The 18,809-nt window shown below is 48.7% G+C and overlaps 1 protein-coding gene and 1 long non-coding RNA gene across 2 annotated transcripts; both read right to left on the reverse strand.

Moving 5' to 3' along the window:
• Positions 1 to 38: 38 nt before the first annotated feature.
• SELENON (selenoprotein N) lies at positions 39 to 17,636 on the reverse strand. Its single transcript, XM_031594974.2, has 12 exons — positions 17,454 to 17,636; positions 12,465 to 12,582; positions 11,548 to 11,675; positions 10,681 to 10,893; positions 9,888 to 10,012; positions 9,086 to 9,223; positions 7,399 to 7,480; positions 6,236 to 6,424; positions 5,205 to 5,310; positions 4,231 to 4,343; positions 3,442 to 3,543; positions 39 to 2,864 (listed from the first exon to the last, which is right to left on the reverse strand). The coding sequence occupies exons 1-12, from the start codon at positions 17,559 to 17,561 to the stop codon at positions 2,694 to 2,696; spliced, it is 1,593 nt and encodes a 530-aa protein (XP_031450834.2). The 5' UTR covers positions 17,562 to 17,636; the 3' UTR covers positions 39 to 2,693.
• LOC149915127 (uncharacterized) lies at positions 12,583 to 17,441 on the reverse strand. Its single transcript, XR_016459814.1, has 2 exons — positions 16,188 to 17,441; positions 12,583 to 16,147 (listed from the first exon to the last, which is right to left on the reverse strand). It is a non-coding gene; the product is annotated as an uncharacterized LOC149915127 (long non-coding RNA).
• Positions 17,637 to 18,809: the final 1,173 nt, after the last annotated feature.

The following is an 18,809-nucleotide window of genomic DNA, read 5'->3' on the forward strand; positions in this document are numbered from 1 at the left end:
CCCCACCCGCCATTTCGGAGGCAAGGACTGAGCGAGGCTGAGCTGGTGGGATCTGTTTAAGGAACGCGGCTACACGCGGCCGGAACAGCCCGTCACACCGAGCGGCACCGGCGCACGCAGATCCAGAGGCGGAGCAGCGCTGCTTTCCCACGAAGTGCTGCTGGCAGACATCAGCTCTGACCCGTTTGTGGATTTAAGGCCAGAACGTCACGAAGCACAGGAGATTGTGAAAAGCAGCATCGCCCTCCCCCTTTGGAATATAACAAGCTTACTGAAAAATATAGTAAGATTACAAATATAAGAGAAAACGCTTGGCAGGTATTAAAAAAAAAAGTCCTCAGATAAGAGTCTGTCCAGAGCCCACTCACAGCAGTGGGTGGAAGGTGACAGGTTGATCGGGATGTCTTGTGGTTCATGAGTTAACACGAGGACACTGCTGAATCCAGGATTCTCCAGATTGCTCTAGGCTAAGGATGGTTGTTTGTGCTCCTCCTGCTTCAATGCAGCCGAATCCCTTCTTGCTGTGCTCACAGCACCAGGGAGAGGGGCTCCGGTCCCTCCTCTGCCTGCTGTTGCCTAGCTTTGCAGAACTGCTGCTGTACCTGATTCTCCAAGCCTTGAGGAGACAACCCTGAGTGCTCAGCCACTGCTCTCTCTGGCCCCTTCTGCTGCAAAACCAGTCAAAAGAGAAATAAATGGAATGAATACACACGTGTGTGCTGGTTTGAAGTCCAGACTAAAAGGCTAACAAAAAGTGAGAAATGAACAAAAGCCCTCAGGTGAAGCTCCAAAAAAGCTGTAAGAGCAGATAAAACTAAAGCAGTGCTTCCCAAAGTGCTGGATGGAGGTAGGCCCTCTGCTCTGTCCCTCTTGCCTTGGTTCAAAGTCCCCAGAAGGGTCAGAGGGGGCTGAGCTGCCATGGTGACTTGTCTCGTGGTCTCTTTAACGCTGTCTGGAAGCTTTGACTCTTTCCACAGCCACCACTGAAAGCACTGCCTGTATGTAATTCAAACCTGTAATTACTGCAGGTCACTTGGAGGGCTAGAAAAGCGTGGAACTAATGCATAGTTAAAAAGCCAATACTAGGAAACATCCCACAGGTAATTAATCTCACTTAGAGCAATTAGCTACACTACACTGAGTTGTTCAAAGGTCCATCTAACCTCAGCCCCATGACCTCCAGAAATCCTTTCCAATGTTATCCATTCTGTGGTTCTGTGAATCATGACCCCAGCATCCCTTCCAGGTCCTGATGCCCAGAATGAAAGTACCCCCTTCCCCCCCAACTTTGGATTCGGTCCAACAAAACTGTGCTTCAGAGAGCAGAAAAAGCATCAACAGAAAGGGCTGCTTGCAGCCATCTTTTGAAGATGCTTTGTCTCACCTATCTACAGGAATCTCCTTACAACACCATTTCTTTTACCCTTCCTTCCCTAAATTTCACTCACTGTGCAGTCAGCCATTGGCACAGAGGAGGAACAACTGCTCAGGATGTTTATAGATAAGAGCAATCGGCACTCTGTCCAAACAGTTCCTTCCTTGGGAAATGCTCTTGGCAGTTTCTTTAAAACTGGTCCATTCTAAACCATTCAAAACTCTCAGGATAAGGCTGAATATCCCCTTCCTAAAGGTAACTTTATCACAGTTCATTATTCAGTATGACTTGGAAAATCAGAGCAAACATGCACTGAGTATTTTGTCACTGCTGATGACACACTGGGAGAACAAAGCTCTCAAAACAGGTGGGGTGGGAGTAGCTTTGGTCTGAATAGGATGGGGGCACAGATTATTACAGTGTCCCATAGCCTGCAGGCACCCTATGACAGGTGCAGCTCACTGCCAGAGGCTCTGGCCCTTAGTCCCCAAGTTAATCTATACCTAACATCTCTGAGCTGCACCATACCTCTTATGCCCCATTCTCCACTCCTAATTGCACCACATCAACCTCACCATCTCCATCAGCTGCAAAGACTGAGTGATACAGCTCTTGCACCATGTCACTCAGGATAACCATCCCAGGAAGCTGGGAGGAGGCTACTTCAGAGATCAAGCCTGCAGGTAGATCTTCCTACTTCCACCTCAGCTACAGTCCCATTACACACAGGTTGCCACTGCTGTCAATAATGCTATCACAAAGAACTGGGATCCATGCCACAGAGCAGCTTATAGCTCAGTGCTGCTGGCAGGAAGCACGGCACACACCAGCTGCCCAAGGAGGATCTGCACTGGATTCTGTGCATTTGCCCACACAGCACAGGTGTGCATCATGATTGTTCAGTCATCACAGCAGTGCTGTTCTCTGTAACTCAACAGACAGTGCAGCCCTTGAGATCAGATGTTTCCTGGTGATGCTTGGTATGGCTGTAAAAAGAGTTTCATCCCAGAGTCTGAACAGGAGGTGGAAGAATATGAGGGTGGCAAGATGTATGCTCAAAGAATGTTTATAGATCCAAGTATTTTCACTCCTGTAAAAACTTGCCCGAACTCAAAAGGGCAGATGACATAAACTGGTATCACTTGAAAGTTTAGCCTTGAACCAACATCTCCAGATCATCCACGGAAAAGCCCCAGTTCTGGAATTGTCTGCATCTTAACATCAATGCATGGCACAAAGATGAGGAAGAACTGCTGCAATTGACATGGATGTCTGAAGTGTTTGGCCAACTCCATGAGGCATTCGGGTGCCTTTGGTTTTAGTTCTGCAAGTAAGCCTTTGCTCTTTGCAGTCCTTCCTTCAGAAACTGGAGGTAAGTTGCAGTAGAAGGGTCATCAAAATTGGATGAGAAACTAAAGATACTACTTTCAACATCTTCAGGCTTCATAGAAGTAATATCCAGGAAGTAGTTGGCATTGATATGGTGAATCTAGGAGAGAAAACAGATGAGAAGACTTTAAAGGCCAGCACAATCTCTCATCCACTGCCTCTGCCTCTAGCCATGGCACAGGTGACAAGACTGCAACAACTCTTACAGAATCTCAAATACTTTGCAAATGCTATTTCAGCATCTAGGATTCGGGTTTCACAGTCAGACAAAGATGAACAAGACAATGATCCATTCTTTCCCTTGAGAGTGCTGACCCCTCATTTAGGTTAAGAAAAATATGAAGGTGATTTGGGAGAAATCACACAGATGTGAAACTTAGCTATGAGTGCAAGTCAGCACATGGCAGCCCAGCCATGCTGACTGCTGGGGTGCATGCTATCAGAGCAGCCTACATGCAAAACCAGCACATGTGTTTACAATGCCTTCCATTCTCCAAAGGAAATAGGATAGGGGCCCACAGAGTCACTGTGTCACCTCTGAGAACAATACACAGTTTTACAAACCATTGAGGAGCCAAAGAATGGTTGAGAGAGCATGGCATTCACTTCATGCTCTGCAGATGAGAGTATATTCTGGTGGGGAGAACCAAGGAAAATTGAAGAGAGAATGATCGTACCACCGTGCCGTTGGGAAGGCAGATGATCATTTCCACAGGGAAGTTGTATTTTTCAAGGTGCAGGTCAGCCAGCTTGCTGTAGAACTCATTCTCCCTGTTTGTCTGTAAAGGAACCCCAAAGAAACACACTTGTATACACCAAAACCAGCAGAAGAAAGCAGGAAGAGTAAACCTAACATGAGAGCCACTCCATAACATGGTAGCTGCTTCCATTTTCATGACCTGCTTTACTATTCCCTTGCAAGTGTCCCCAACCCTCACATTTTGCTGCAGCCTTTCTCCTCCAAAAATAAAATCATCCCATTACTGGCAGTTCCCTGGCACATGAACAGTTCAAGCCCAGTTTTTCCCAGCATCTCCAACTCTGTAACTGACCCCTGCTGACAGCAAAGGCTGAGGGATAAACTCATGAGTGAGAAAAGGTGCAGTCAGGAGATCCAGGAGTCAGAGAGCATTTGGTTACTCCCTGGGTTGCAGAAAAGTCAGCCTGCCAATAGCACAACAAGCCCTGGACAGGGCTTGAAGCATCTGGGAGCAGTGAAACATCTGGTTTGGTTTTTTGTACCACCACCAGGACAGAGTGAAAGGATGACTGTGCTATTTTCTTAGCCAGCCTCTATCTGGTGTTTGTTTTGCCATTGTGGTTACTAGAACACGCAGGGCTTGGAACCAAAATCCCTCATCTGCACAGGTGTGATCTCCCCTCTTCTGCCAGCACCTCTGTGCCAAGCACCACCTGCGTTCACCAGCACCAAACACAAAGAAAGCAGAAGGGACTGTAACACTCACCTGCAGCTCTTCCAGCTCCTTTACAAGTGACCAGCTGCTAATGAAGCTCTCATTCAGCAGGGCGAGGATGGGCGAACTTTCCAGGACAGTCTCCCGGAGAGTTCGCCCTGAACCTGGCACACAAAGAGAGGCAGACAGTTGTTTGCAGTGACTCCCAGGCTGATTATTACCACGATTCATGCCACTGCCGAGCTGCTGCAGCAGCTGCCTTAGGCTCCCCCTAACCTGGCGCATGGTCTTATTTCCCCTCTGCTGACAGTTTTCCATAGCTTACTGCTTCCAGTGTATGCTGCTGGTAAAGAAGACTCACCAGAGCAGATCCTACTCACCTGCAAAACATCACAAGGACCAGGGCAAGAATGTCACGGGGGCTGACCAGTTTGGTGTTTTTCAGAAAAGATCAGACCCTGCACACTCACCCTGAGTGCCTCTTGCTTTTCACACTAAGCAGAACAATCTGCTTAGAGAGTTTTTAAAGGCAGACAGGACAAAGATATCCACACCTCTCCCAAACATTACTCCTATCTATGTAGCACACAAGTTATTGGGCACATGGAGGGATAGTTACACAGAAGGACAATTCCAGGCCCACGCCTGGCTCTGGCTTCTCCCATGCAGATGTCAGAGACAAAGCAGAGAGCAGTGTCTCTTTAACTCTGCAGATGCTGCCTCTATCTCAGCAGACTGAGAAGGGAAGAGGGAAGACCAAATCCACAACTCCACCTCAACAAAGGCACCTAAATTACTGAATCACCTAGGGCTTTTCTCTAATAGAACTAATCTCACCACTGGGTATCTAAGCTCTGATCAGTAATTCCCCACTTCCAGCCCTTTTCTATCCAGGCATATTCAGTACCAAAATAAGTAATATAACATTTACCACTGGCTCCCTGACCAGCTTCCTGACATTCAGCCCTTCTCAGACCCAGAATGAGGTACATCATTCCTCCAGCTGTTGTGGTAGAGTCCCTCACCTCAGCAGGACTGGTCATCCAGGGCACCCCACAGCAGGATTGAGTGCACCAGCTTCTTTTCTGCTTTTGCTCTCTCAAAAGCTTCTGTGAAGGGAAGATAGGAGACCTGGAGACAGATAGGAGACTTGAGAAACAAAGAACAGCCTATCTCAAATACAAACAGGATCTGAAGGAACCAAATCTTCCACACCCCAGAGATGGCATACAATGACCTACAGCAGTTCCTATAAATCAAAGCAAATTCTAACTCTGGTGCTCTTTCCAAGAGGATTTTTATCTTCCCTCACTACAGAGACTTCCTTGGCAAGAACAATCTCTTTTCCTGCTGACTTTCAGCTGCTCATCTCGTTATTGCTGCTCAAGTAGAATGCAGCAAGGCATAGCAAGTCTGAAGCATTAACTGTGTTACCATGTGACCCACAGTCATTTCTTTAGGAAACGTTCAGGAAGATAAAATTACCCTCAGGCCTGACAAACAGTTGAGGATACAGTGAGATTGTAACAAACCCCTCATAGCAAGTGGGCTTTTATTTGCACACCCAACTTTACACACTGCAGACAGCCTCCAGATGTGCCTCTGCAGGCTGGGGAACCTGAACTTGAGAAATTTATCACAAAATTTCACTGAAACAGCTTAAAAAATGTCTGAGAAGGACCCTGCACAGAGAATGTTACTCAAATGAAGGGAATTTTATCGCCAATTGAGGTGAAAGTGAGATTTGCAAGCTCAAGCACAAGGAGACAGTCATTGGAGCATTCCTTGGCCAAGGAAGGAGTGACAGGCAGCTGCCATCTGTTCCACAGGCTATTGTCATATTAAATAGTTTCTATATATAACCCAATGCTATAAAGCTGTGGTCACTGTAGGATGCAGCAGCATAGGGAGCACACACTGAGTTGCTCATACCACTCTGAATGCTGATCAGGTTGTGGCCTCTGGTTTCTGCTGGTCCTCAAAGTGACTGAACATCTCAGTAAAAATGACTTGCCTCAGTAAAACATGCCAAAGAAAAGTACAGCCTGTTCCTCACCTTCTTAAATGGATACATGGCCACTTCCAGCTTCTGGGCTGCCTCTTCCCAGGAGATTTCCTGCTGCCAGGTTATCTCTTCAAACACAAACTGAATAGGCTCCCCTGAGGGATCCCTGCTGTCAATCACATTTCCATTCTCATCATAGATCACAGAGGGGACTGAGGGCCCTGTGGATTCCAGCTCCATCTGCAGGAGAAGAGGCTCAGAGTCAGACATTGTAGATATTCAGCTATGGGTTTTTCTGTACACCAGGACAGGATAAAGATGCAAATTAAGACTTTACAGTTCCTAATGAAGATAGAGACCTATCTCTCCTGGAGCTGCACCTGAACAACTGTAGATTTGTTTTATTGGGGAATAACAGGAAGGCAACTTCATTTCCGTCAGTTATTGTTTGCCTGTGCTATCTAGATTGGAAATGCATGAGACTTGTTCATTATGTGTTGCTATCTTCTGAGTGGAGATTATTGACTATGGCATATCAGACCCTCAAAATGATTAGAATCTGCAGAGCTAATCTTGTTCACATGATCAGCAAAACCTTTATACAGTCTGTGCCTATAGCCACAAGAAAGTGCAACAAAGAAAGCTGTTCAGGAGCTTCCCTGTAGTTCAGACTCCTGGTACAATGAAACTATTTTTTAAGTCTGTTTTCACTAATTTTGCTGATTAAAAATAAATATGGAATTTAGTTCAGGAGAAAAATAAGACTGTTAAATTCAGGTATTCAAAATTCTGACTCATGTTTCCTGTCCCAAGAACTGGGATTACCACAAAATAGAGGAATAAGCTCATGCAGTTTCTAAATGCAGACTGTTGTACATACAGCCCTCTGGGCTCAGAGCCTGCGTTCAGCTCCCTCACCCCTTCTGCCTGTCAGTCAACTCTTTAAAAATAGAAAAATTCATGTGACTCCAGGAGGTTAAGATTCAATCCCCAGAGACCAACAGAGGGGTGTAAAAAGATCATAAGAGTTGGAAATAGTCACGTTGCTGCAAAGGACATATACAGATCAACAGAGAATATATTATTATATTGAAGCATTCAACAGAAAGCTCTAACTACCAAGGATAACTGAGGTTATGCAGCTCAGGCACACCGCAGCATAAATCCTTGCCAAGATCCAGCATGCACACAGAGGACTGAGTGTGGTTACAGACCTGAGGCAGGTAACCTATATCCACTTCCATGTTGCTGCCTTCACTCGCTCCATACAGCCACTCCATATCAACATTCAGAGACCTGCAAGGTGAACCCAGAATGTTCAGCCACCCAAGGCTAAAGTTGTGCATGGAAAATCCTAATGCTTTTCTTCAATGACCCACACTGAGGCTCAGAACCTGTTGGTTCTTAGAGATCACAGTGTTTCCTGCACAAGATCAGCAACAGTAGATCCCTGCTGGCTCAGGGCCCAAATACCCACCCAACATTTCAGGCAAATACATTCATACATTTGAGTAGCATCAAAGTAAAGAGAGAGGTATATTTGCACATCCTTCCCTGCCAGCACTTGACTTGCACATTCTGATCCATCTGAACTTTTAAAAGTGTTTTTTTTTTTGTAAGCAGAAGGCTTTTTGTAAAGAGTTCTGGCAGAGCTGTAAGTGTCTGCTTGCTCTACTGAATGTGCTGACAGAGCCATAAGGACAGAGACACCAGGATTTTAAAATGTAATTTTCTCTCCTGCCATCACAGGCAAAGAGAATTGAAGCTCCTTTCCCCCAGAACACTTCCAGCTGCTTGCCAGAGAGCAGGAATGAGCTGGTGTTAAACTACGCCATAAAACGAAATGACAAGCAGAAATGTTTTGAAGTGTGTGCATCAGACTCTGCTGAACTTCAGGGCTTTCAGCCAGACACTGAGATCACCAGGGGCTGCTGCCTCTTCAGAGTCTTTCCAGCTCTCCCCATGCTCCAAGTACAAAGGTACAGTTCCTGGTGTATGAATCAGACCCTAAAATAAGTCAGGGATTCTCAGTAACTGCAGAGATGCATTTGCTGGTATTACAGGCAACTGTAAAGCTCATTTCACTCAGATTTTCCAAGGAGTTGGCTGAAAAGCATCAGCTCATCCAGCTGACACCCAAGCTTGCAACAAGCCTTTGACTTCTCCAAGTGTCCTGGCCACAAGCAGGGGCTGCAGGGACAGGTTAGAGGATCACAGCCAGCCTGAAGCAGTGCTGATAATGAAGAGGCTGCTGTCTGTCTCTAGGGCAATATCAAGAAAACATAAACTCACCATTCCCTTGTGTCTTTCCAAGTGGCTGCAGATACCTCCCTTCTGAGGTGGTGTGGCACAGTACAGCTCAGACTTGGATTCTCATTACAGTCAGGTTATACAAAGACATCAATCCCCTAGCCCCATTCATGCTCTGTGTCTCCTGTAATCTCTGCCCAGCTGTCCCTCCCTCCCTCCTCAGTCCTTGTCCTTCTCTGCCTCTCCCAGGCCTGATGCTCCCCCCTCACACCTGTTGATAAGCAGAAGTATTCCTGAAAATACGGCATCAGATCCAGTTTAGGGAACAGTTCTACCTACAGAAAACATGACAACCATGATGAACACTAGCAGAGAAGGATGTGCAAACAAAACAGAAGGAAACAGCAAAACTATCAGGCATAAAGCTCAGACTGCAGATCTGTCTTTCCTGTACAGGCCAGGACAACCACATACCGCAGTGCCCTGCTCAGGGCTGTCACTGCACCCATATTTTCAAGTAAAAAGAGTATACCAGCCTTCTCCCATGCACAGTCTCCACGTTTGCTTTGTACAGTACAGAATCCCAGAGTCCCTGGGCTTCATTTACCACAACACTCAAGTCTGTTCAGCACACAAAATAAACTGCTGTACCTCTTGTTAGGGACAAAGAGCTTAAACTCTCGCACATGAGAAGAATCCTTGGAGAGGACAATGTAACCTGTGAACTGGCCTGGGGAAAACCAGAAGGGGAAGTCTGGTGGCTCGTTCAGCTGGAACTCAGCATGGATCCTGAAACGAGATGGGAGCCATCAGCTCCAGAGCTGGGAGGAAGGAATCGTGCACTGCAAATGACAGCAGAGAGAAGTGATCTGCAGGCACCAGAAAGTACAACTGCAGGAGAGAGGTTCGGTTCAAAAAGCTTTTCATGTCACACAACAAAGAAGGTAAAACTGGAGCACATTCCCAGGGTCAGCAGTGTCGCTGGTACTGATGCCTTTTGGAAGTGGGCAACAGGTGTACACCCAGCAAGGATGAATTACATTATGAGCCCTTGAAACACAGAAACAAACTCAGATGCCCTCAGTCTCCCTTCCAGTCTAACTGGGCAAGTAACAGTTGTATTTAACAAAGACAGTAAAACATGAAAACAATTCCACAGAATCCTCCCTTCCCTTGGAGAAACACACTATCCCCCCTCTTCCTACTCAGAATTTCAATCAAGGATGCTGTGACCCTGGCAGAACACAGGTGCCCCCTTCAGGCCTCAGGAAAGCATCACACACAGCTGCTCTCATCCAACTCCAGCCAGGGCACATCTCATCTAGTCTGGGAACAGGACTGCAAACAAACAACACGCATGCTCTCTGGCACATCGCAGCCTTCTTCAATCCCCTGAGATATGGTACAAACCAGAAGTGTCCCCTTCTCTAACAGGCTGGCCCCATGCCCTTACCTGAATGCTATGGTATAGTAGTAGGTGCTGATGGCTTGGATACAGGCCACGGATCCTTGGGGAGCAAAGCGGGTTTTGACGAAGGGGCGTGGGTGGAACATGCTCAGAAGCCTGTGGATTATGATCTATGGCAAGAATTGGAACAGAGTAAGAATGACAGCACTTTGCCTATCGCAGATAACAGGTCAGATGCAGCTCCAAAACAACTCCCCCTCAGATCAGGAATACAGAAGACTTGCTGAGACTCAAAAATTAGCTTGGAGTCCTACTGGCCACAAAACAAGGAGATAAAGCTAAAGGCTTTCTTTCAAAATAAATCCATCTTCCATGTTTTTTAATGCTATTCCTGTTGTTCACAAGATTCCATTATCCCAGTTGGGTGAATGAGCATGCTAAACTGATCCACGAAGCCGTATCTAATCAATACTCCTTAAGAGAGAGTAAGCAATCAATAAACACAGACTGTGAAGACGTATCAGCTATGTGATCAGGGACACCTGTTTGGGCACCCACACTGGCTTTACAACTAGACTAAGAAGTCATAAAGCAAAATGAAGTTCCTCTAGTCAGCCTTACAAATGAAAGATACCCCAAATGTTGCCTGCTTTCAGTTTTTACCTCTGATTTAGAAGACAGTGCTCCTGGCTGTACCCTGCAGCCTTTCTGCTGCCTTGGAAAGTCCAGTGAGACATAATGCAATAGCCTCATCCATTCAATTTATCTGGGCTATAAAGCAGTACACATTCATACAAGCCACGTCTCAGATATATGGGAATCAAATTTCGTATCTCACCTCTTTGCCTTTGGGAGGTGGAGGGTAAAACCTGTTGTTGGAAAGATATCCAGTGAAGATGTTCAATTCACTAGGAATTATCCACCACGGATCGCCAAGATCAAGTTTATTCTTTGGAGGAAGAAAGGCTTTAAACTGTCTGGCAAGCATCACACTCTTAGGGGACACAGGAGCAGTCCAATTCCTCAGCCCAGAAAGAGCAACGTGAGAGATCTGTCAAAAGATAGCATCAGAGCCCAGCCTACAGCCCTCACACACACAGCAATGCAACTGTGCTTAAGAGGAGAAAGAAAAAAAATATCATATTTTCAATTCTCTGCACCACCCTGAACACCATCAAATAGTTCTGTCAGCTTTCAATTATGTGAGCAAAATGGGGGGCAGTGAACAGGGCACAACATCACTGCTTGTGGTGGAACCACCTCTGGTGTCTGCTTCAAGCTTCCCAGGAAGAGCAGAGCATTCATTCATTGGGACACAGTGGGGCTGAATGCACTGAAAACAATACAACACTGCTGAAAGCTGCAAGCTTCCTGGTCAAAGCACACATCTAGACAAAAACAATGTGATGGGTGAACAACTGGCAGACAGAGGGGTAAGGGAAATGGGTCACACCAGGCTGGTGACCAATCACTGGTGGAATTCCATAGGGCTCCATTTTAGGGCCAGTTCTCATTGTTTCAATCAATGACTCGGGTGCAGGACTTGAAGCTGAGTGAGTCTGCGGGTGACATTAAACTGAGAGAAGATGCTGACTGTCTCAAGGGTAGAGAGGCCTTGCCTGTGCTCATTTCTGGTGATGCTAGCAGCCCATAGTTTGTGGTTACATTGGTATTTCTGGCCCTATACATCCTGCAGGATACGTACTCCCAAGAAACCATCTTTGCTCTTTGTCATCGTTTCCATGACCAAAGGCTGGAATTTAGCCACAATGGACAAGGTCTCCCCATTTGGATCAGGCACATCCTCTTCAAAGTCTGAGACCGGAGTAACTCCTAGACAAGGAGACAGAAATTAAAGCAGCTGTTTCCCCTCCCTCCCCTCTTAAACCACGGTGAAGTGATTATACATTTTTCCTGGCTAATCTAGGAACACTGGGAGCTTCCCAGCAGTCACTACACTGCATGCAATGGGGAACTCACCAGAACTTGCAGCCACACCTGGCTTTTGCTACATGAATTAAATGGGAGCCCTTCTTTCAGTGGATGACACTCTAAACCCTATGGCTGTTACACGCTCTTATCTAAACTAGGAGGGAAAAGACATGTGCTTCAGTCAATTCATTAAACATAAGCAAACAACTCTCTGTATTCCAATTGTACTGTTAAGTTCTGCTGGATGTTATTATCACCACGCTTCCCCCTGCTTGACAACACCAAGAGACATTTGCTATGTGCTGATACAGCCTCCAAACACGAGCTCTTCCAGCTGCTATGAGAGAGAATGCTGCAGCAAGAGAAGCATACGATTGAAATAGGATTCACTGACAGTATTGGCCTAGCCTGGGCTGAGCTGTATTTGTTGCATTTATCCATCCCAAATCTCCTATAAGCTCCAGACAAAGTAACTTACACGCTCTGCTAGGCCAGAAATGGGACCTTTAGTCTTATAAAAACTGAACTTTGTGAAAGTAGCATCTAATGCTTAAGTCTTTTCTCAAGTAGTCTCTCTTCATGTAAGCAAGATCCAAAACAGCACCCAGAAAAAAAAAATAAAGACGTCAATAAAAATTGTTTCTGCTCAGTCTGTGCAGAGAGAGCTCTGCATGGCAGGCAGAAATGTACCTGTCAGCTTCTCAGCTATGGGCTTGAACTCTTCTGGGCTGAGGTACAGATCGTTGTTTGTGTCCAGAGAAGAAAAGAGAAACAGCCCCTCACTGCCCAAAGACTTCAGCGCCAGCTCCTACATTGGGAAGAAAGGGGAAGTGAGGATCACTGCTACCTCTCCCAGACATTCATTCTGAGCACTCTCAGCTTCAGAGTTAATTTGCATTCTTTCCAGACCACAAGCAGTGATCAAATGAAAAGATTAACATCCCTTGGCAAGATTTTGTCTCCTATGTCATGACTGGGCCAAGATTTTGGCTCCTTGCTCCACAGGCACCACTACCTACATCAGGAACCACAACTCAACCACCTTCTCCAGAGTCTCCTGTAAGATCCCTGTGCCTCAGTCTCTCCCTCTGTAACACGTGGTGGGACAGCCTGCAAAGCCCACATGGAGATCTCCCAATGGCAAACAGCAATGACATGCATTGAAATGCAAAGTCTCACTTGAAATGGCCCCAGAAAGGCTAGATTCTGCTAGGCTTTTCCACTCTGCAGCACTTATCATTGACAGAAAAAGAACAACTTGCAGGCAGGGCAAGAGAGCTCTGCATTGCTGTGAAGGAAAGGGACAGAAGACAGACAAGTTGCATCGCTCGCAGCCAGCAGATCCCACCTGTCTATCGTTTTGGGGCAGCTTCCCCTGCCACCCCAGCAAACATCTGAAGGACAAATACTGTCATCTGCTGTTCAACTGTTTATTGTTTACTGCACCATTATCATCCCCACAGCTCCTGAACTAGTTTATTTCCCTGTCTGTTACCTGCCAGTCAGAAGCAGCAGTAATGCAGCCCAGAAGGCTGTGCTCCCATCACCTGCAGCAACAGAAGCACTTAAGAGCCTCCCAGGGTGGTTTCAGGACTGAGCAGATAGAAAAGTAAAGACACTGGAATACAAACCAGAGATCTGGACTCAGACATGACTGAATAAAGGTGATAATACAGAACATGGAATGTGGAGAAGAGTACACAGGAACTACGCAGCTGCAAATAGGAGTAAAGAAACACGAGGGTTATTTATCTACTGAGAGCAGCAACCCATTCAGGAATCCCCATGTTTCTAGAGCCCAAACCATGCCTTTATTCCCCAGGTGAATGGGGACAAACATACATGGGGCTCTACATAACATTTTCCTGAGCAGCTGCCCTGTTAGCTGAGAGCCAGGTGACAGGGTTATGTCATGAAGTGCTGGACCAGGCTCCAGATCTTGTTTGGGCATGGCACATCCTGCACCATCCTTACAGTGCAGTCAAGTGTATAGGCTGTGCACAATGGCAACCTCTGCACAGGAGGCCATCCAGGCTGTGTGCTAAGCTCTAATGAGATGGGTCACATCCTAGGCCCATCAATGATTCCCTGCTGATGATTCTTTCAAAGCCTCCCTCTTCTTCTGCACTTCACAGAGATGGACCTCCAGGGATGGAAGGCAAATGAGCAACAAAGATTTTAGCTGGTGAGACCACCTGCTGCTGTAGCATTAGAAAAACGACATGATAATTTGCTTAACAGGGCTGGAGGCAGAATCAGTTATGTCCCACACATGCAGAACATTTCTGAGCAGTGAAGGCAGCAGAATATGAGGAAGGGAATGTGGGTGCCAGGTGTTAAAACGGTACCATCTATCAGTCCATAAGAATGGAGAGCATACTCCAAGAAACAGAACCACGTGCTTTAAGCAAGCTGAAGAACAGTTAAAAACTTTGTTCTGTTCACATTTTTTCTCATCTCCAGCACTGCCCAGTCACAACCTGCCACAACACTGATCCTGTGGCCACCAATCCCTGGCTGCCTTCACAGCCCACTGGGAGCCAACAGCACATCTGGAATCACCTCAGCATGGCAACCATTGCCATCATCCTGGTGACCATCTCTACCACAGTGGCCACCTCAGCCCCACGATGGTGCCCTCAGCACTGTGATCACAGAATCACAGAATGTCAGAGATTGGATCTCCCTGTGAGAGCAAGAGCACGTGGATCAGGTCACATAGGAATGCACCCAGGTGGGTTTTGAATCTTTCCACAGATGGAGACCGCACAATATCTCTGGGCATCCTGTTATTACTCTTACTGTGATGAAGTTTTTTTTCTCATATTTATGTGGAACCTCCTATGTTCCAGCTTGCAGCCCTTGTCCCATCATTGGATGTCACTGAGAAAAGCCTGGCTCCATCCTCCTGACACCCTTTACATATTTATCAACATCAATGAGGTCACCCCTCAGCTTCCACCAAACTAAAGATACCCTTCTCCCTCAGCCTTTCCTCATAAGGGAGATGTCCCTTCATCACTGTCGTGGCTCTGCGCTGGAATCTCTCAAGCAGTTCCCTGTTCTTGAACTGAAGGGCAGTGATGGACCCCTCAACCTCATGATGGCCACCATGGCTGTGTGATGGCCACCTCATCCCAGTGATGGCTACCTAAGCCTTATGATGGCCACTTCATCCCAGTGATGGCCACCTCAGTGCTGCAATGGACCCCTCAGCCTCATAATGGCCACCTCAGCTGTATGAACATCACCTCATCCCTGCAATGGCCACCTCAATCCCCTAACAGACCCCATAGCCTCATGATGGCCACTTCAGCTGCGTGATTGCCACCTCAGCCCCATAACAGACCCTTCAGTGCTGTGATGGACTCCTCAGCCTCATCATGGCCACCTCAGCCCTGCAATGGCCACCTCAACTTTGTGATGGCCACCTCAGCACTGTGACAGACCCCTCAGCTCCATGATAACCACCTCAGCCCCACCATGGACCCCTCAGGCTCATGATGGCCACCTCAGCTATGTGAATGTCACCTCAGCCCTGCAATGGCCACCACAGCCCCATAACAGACCCCCATAGCCTCATGATGGCCACTTCAACTGTGCGAATGTCACCTCAGCCCCATAACAGACCCTTCAGTGCTGTGATGGACTCCTCAGCCTCACCATGACCACCTCAGGCCCACGACGGCCACTTCAACTGTGTGATGGCCACCTTAGCCCTGTGACAGACCCCTCAGCTTCGTGATAACCACCTCAGCCCCACCATGGACCTCTCAGGCTCATGATGGCCACCTCAGCTGTATGAATGTCACCTCAGCCCTGCAATGGCCACCTCAGCCCCATAACAGACCCCATAGCCTCGTGATGGCCACTTCAGCTGTGTGAATGTCACCTCAGCACCATAACAGACCCTTCAGTGCTATGATGGACTCCTCAGCCTCACCATGGCCACCTCAGCCCTGCAATGGCCACCTCAACTGTGTGATGGCCACCTCAGCACTGTGACAGACCCCTCAGCTCCGTGATAACCACCTCAGCTCCACCATGGACCCCTCAGGCTCATGATGGCCACCTCAGCTGTGTGAACGTCACCTCAGCCCTGCAATGGCCACCACAGCCCCATAACAGACCCCCATAGCCTCATGATGGCCACTTCAACTGTGCGAATGTCACCTCAGCCCCATAACAGACCCTTCAGTGCTGTGATGGACTCCTCAGCCTCACCATGGCCACCTCAGCCCTGCAATGGCCACCTCAACTGTGTGGCGGCCACCTTAGCCCTGTGATGGCCACCTCAGCTCCGCGATAACCACCTCAGCCCCACCATGAACCCCTCAGACTCATGATGGCCACCTCAGCTGTGTGAACGTCACCTCAGCACCACGATGGACCCCTCAGGCTCATGATGGCCACCTCAGCTGTATGAATGTCACCTCAGCCCTGCAATGGCCACCTCAGCCCCATAACAGACCCCATAGCCTCGTGATGGCCACTTCAGCTGTGTGAATGTCACATCAGCACCATAACAGACCCTTCAGTGCTGTGATGGACTCCTCAGCCTCATCATGGCCACCTCAGCCCTGCAATGGCCACCTCAGCCCTGCAATGGCCACCTCAACTTTGTGATGGCCACCTCAGCACTGTGACAGACCCCTCAGCTCCATGATAACCACCTCAGCCCCACCATGGACCTCTCAGGCTCATGATGGCCACCTCAGCTGTGTGAACGTCACCTCAGCCCTGCAATGGCCACCACAGCCCCATAACAGACCCCATAGCCTCATGATGGCCACCTCAGCTGTATGAATGTCACCTCAGCCCTGCAGTGGCCACCTCAGCCACATAACAGACCCCATAGCCTCATGATGGCCACTTCAGCTGTGTGAATGTCACCTCAAGCCCTATAAAAGACCCTTCAGCGCTGTGATGGACTCCTCAGCCTCACAATGGCCACCTCAGCCCTGCAATGGCCACCTCAACTGTGTGGTGGCCACCTTAGCCCTGTGATGGCCACCTCAGCTCCGTGATAACCACCTCAGCCCCACCATGGACCCCTCAGCCTCATGATGGCCACCTCAGCTGTGTGAATGTCACCTCAGCCCTGCAGTGGCCACCTCAGTCCCATAACAGACCCCATAGCCTCGTGATGGCCACTTCAGCTGTGTGAATGTCACCTCAGCCCCATAACAGACCCTTCAGTGCTATGATGGACTCCTCAGCCTCACCATGGCCACCTCAGCCTCATGATGGCCACCTCAACTTTGTGATGGCCACCTCAGCCCTGCAATGGCCACCTCAACTGTGTGGTGGCCACCTTAGCCCTGTGATGGCCACCTCAGCTCCGTGATAACCACCTCAGCCCCACCATGAACCCCTCAGCCTCATGATGGCCACCTCAGCTGTGTGAATGTCACCTCAGCTGTGTGAATGTCACCTCAGCCCTGTGACAGACCCCTCAGTCCCATTACGGCCACTTCACACGCCCCCCTCACCCCCATCACGGACCCCCAGCCCCGCAGTTCCCTCACTCCGCTCCAACCACCCCCACCTCAGCCCGCTTCACTCCAGCTCCCGCCACAGCTGCGGGGCGGCGACCCGAACCCTCACTTCTCCCTCAGCCCCATCGCGGATTCGCTCCGCCCGCCATTTCCGGAGCAGCCCAAGCCGCCGTCCCGTTACCTGCTGCCGGGCGGCCTCGGCGTCTCGGTAATACTTAACGGCGGCCAGCGCTGCCAAGGCGGCCAGGGCCAGCGCCAGCCGCGACGGAGCCGCGCCGGGAACCGCCATGGGCCGAGCGCTCAGCGGCGCCGCTCCGCCATGGCCGCGGCGGGAGGAGCCGGGCTGAGGGAAGGGCTCCGCCCGCCCGCGAGGCCCCGAGGGGTGAGAGGAAAAAACGTGCCTTCGTGCTTCGCAGCCGCTGTGATTTGTTGGAAAAGACCTTCAGGATCGTCAAATCCACCGCAGTTTAAGCGTATGGAACTCTGACAGCGCTCCGCTAAATCGCGGCCCCGAGCATCCGGACGGATTTTGAACGCATCCAGGGGTGGTGACTCCAATACCTCCTGGGGAGCCCATCCCGGTGCTTAACGACCCTTTCTGTGGAGAAGTTTTTCCTCACATCCAACCTAAACCTCCCCTGGTGACACTCGAGGCCACGTCCTGTCTGCTGTCAGCCCTGCTCCCACAATCACCTTACAGATACTGAGGATATCAGCTCTCCCCTCAGCCTCCTCTTTTCCAACCTGACCCATCCCAATTTCCACAGCTGCTCATCACACACCTGTCCTCCTGTCCCTTTTAAGGTCAGTACAAATTTCACTTGCATCCCTTTCACAGGGATTTAAGACCCATGGCTGTAATGGCTCGGTCGCTTTGCAGCCACAGGACGATTCTCACCTGCATTCTAAATGGATGCCATCACCTGCTGCCATCCCTGCTCCTTGCACCTCAGTCTTTGAGCCCTTCCCACCACCCTCACCCTGGTTATGGACATCAGTGACACCACAAACTCTGACACACTGAGTTCTTTGTGCTCCTCTGTGTGGTTGTTGCATCGCTTCTTAGCACTCGCTTGGCCAAGAGGTGTATATTTAGTCATTTTCATCTTTTCCCTATCAGTCAGTCTCCTGCTCTTCCCTACACTGCACTGCACTGAAATCTTCATTGCTCAGGAAGATTTAGTGCCGTGTTTTGGTGCTGCAGGGTTGGCACTGCAGGATGGTTGAGCTCCCTGAGGGCAGCAGGAAGCAGTAGCATTTAATCTTGTGAAGCTTTTGCTGTTTCCTAAGCCTTCCTAATCATTTCTGTTTTAGGTTTAAGGAGTGTTTTGATTAGTGGGCGAGACCAAAAGCCATGAAGACGGCAGTGTGAGTTGCTCAAGGAAGAGGCTGGTAACCCTGAACAAAAGCCAGGAGCGTGGAGTTGTGAGAAATCCCCAGGACCAGCAAAAAAGCACAGTGCGTTTTCATAGGAACAGAGTAGTGCTGCACACAGGTTTGGACTGGGAGATAAGTGGTTGGAGAGCTGCTTGACAGC

This window comes from Phasianus colchicus, chromosome 24, assembly GCF_987193195.1.
Source record: "Phasianus colchicus chromosome 24, bPhaCol1.hap1.1, whole genome shotgun sequence".
NCBI lineage: Eukaryota > Metazoa > Chordata > Aves > Galliformes > Phasianidae > Phasianus > Phasianus colchicus.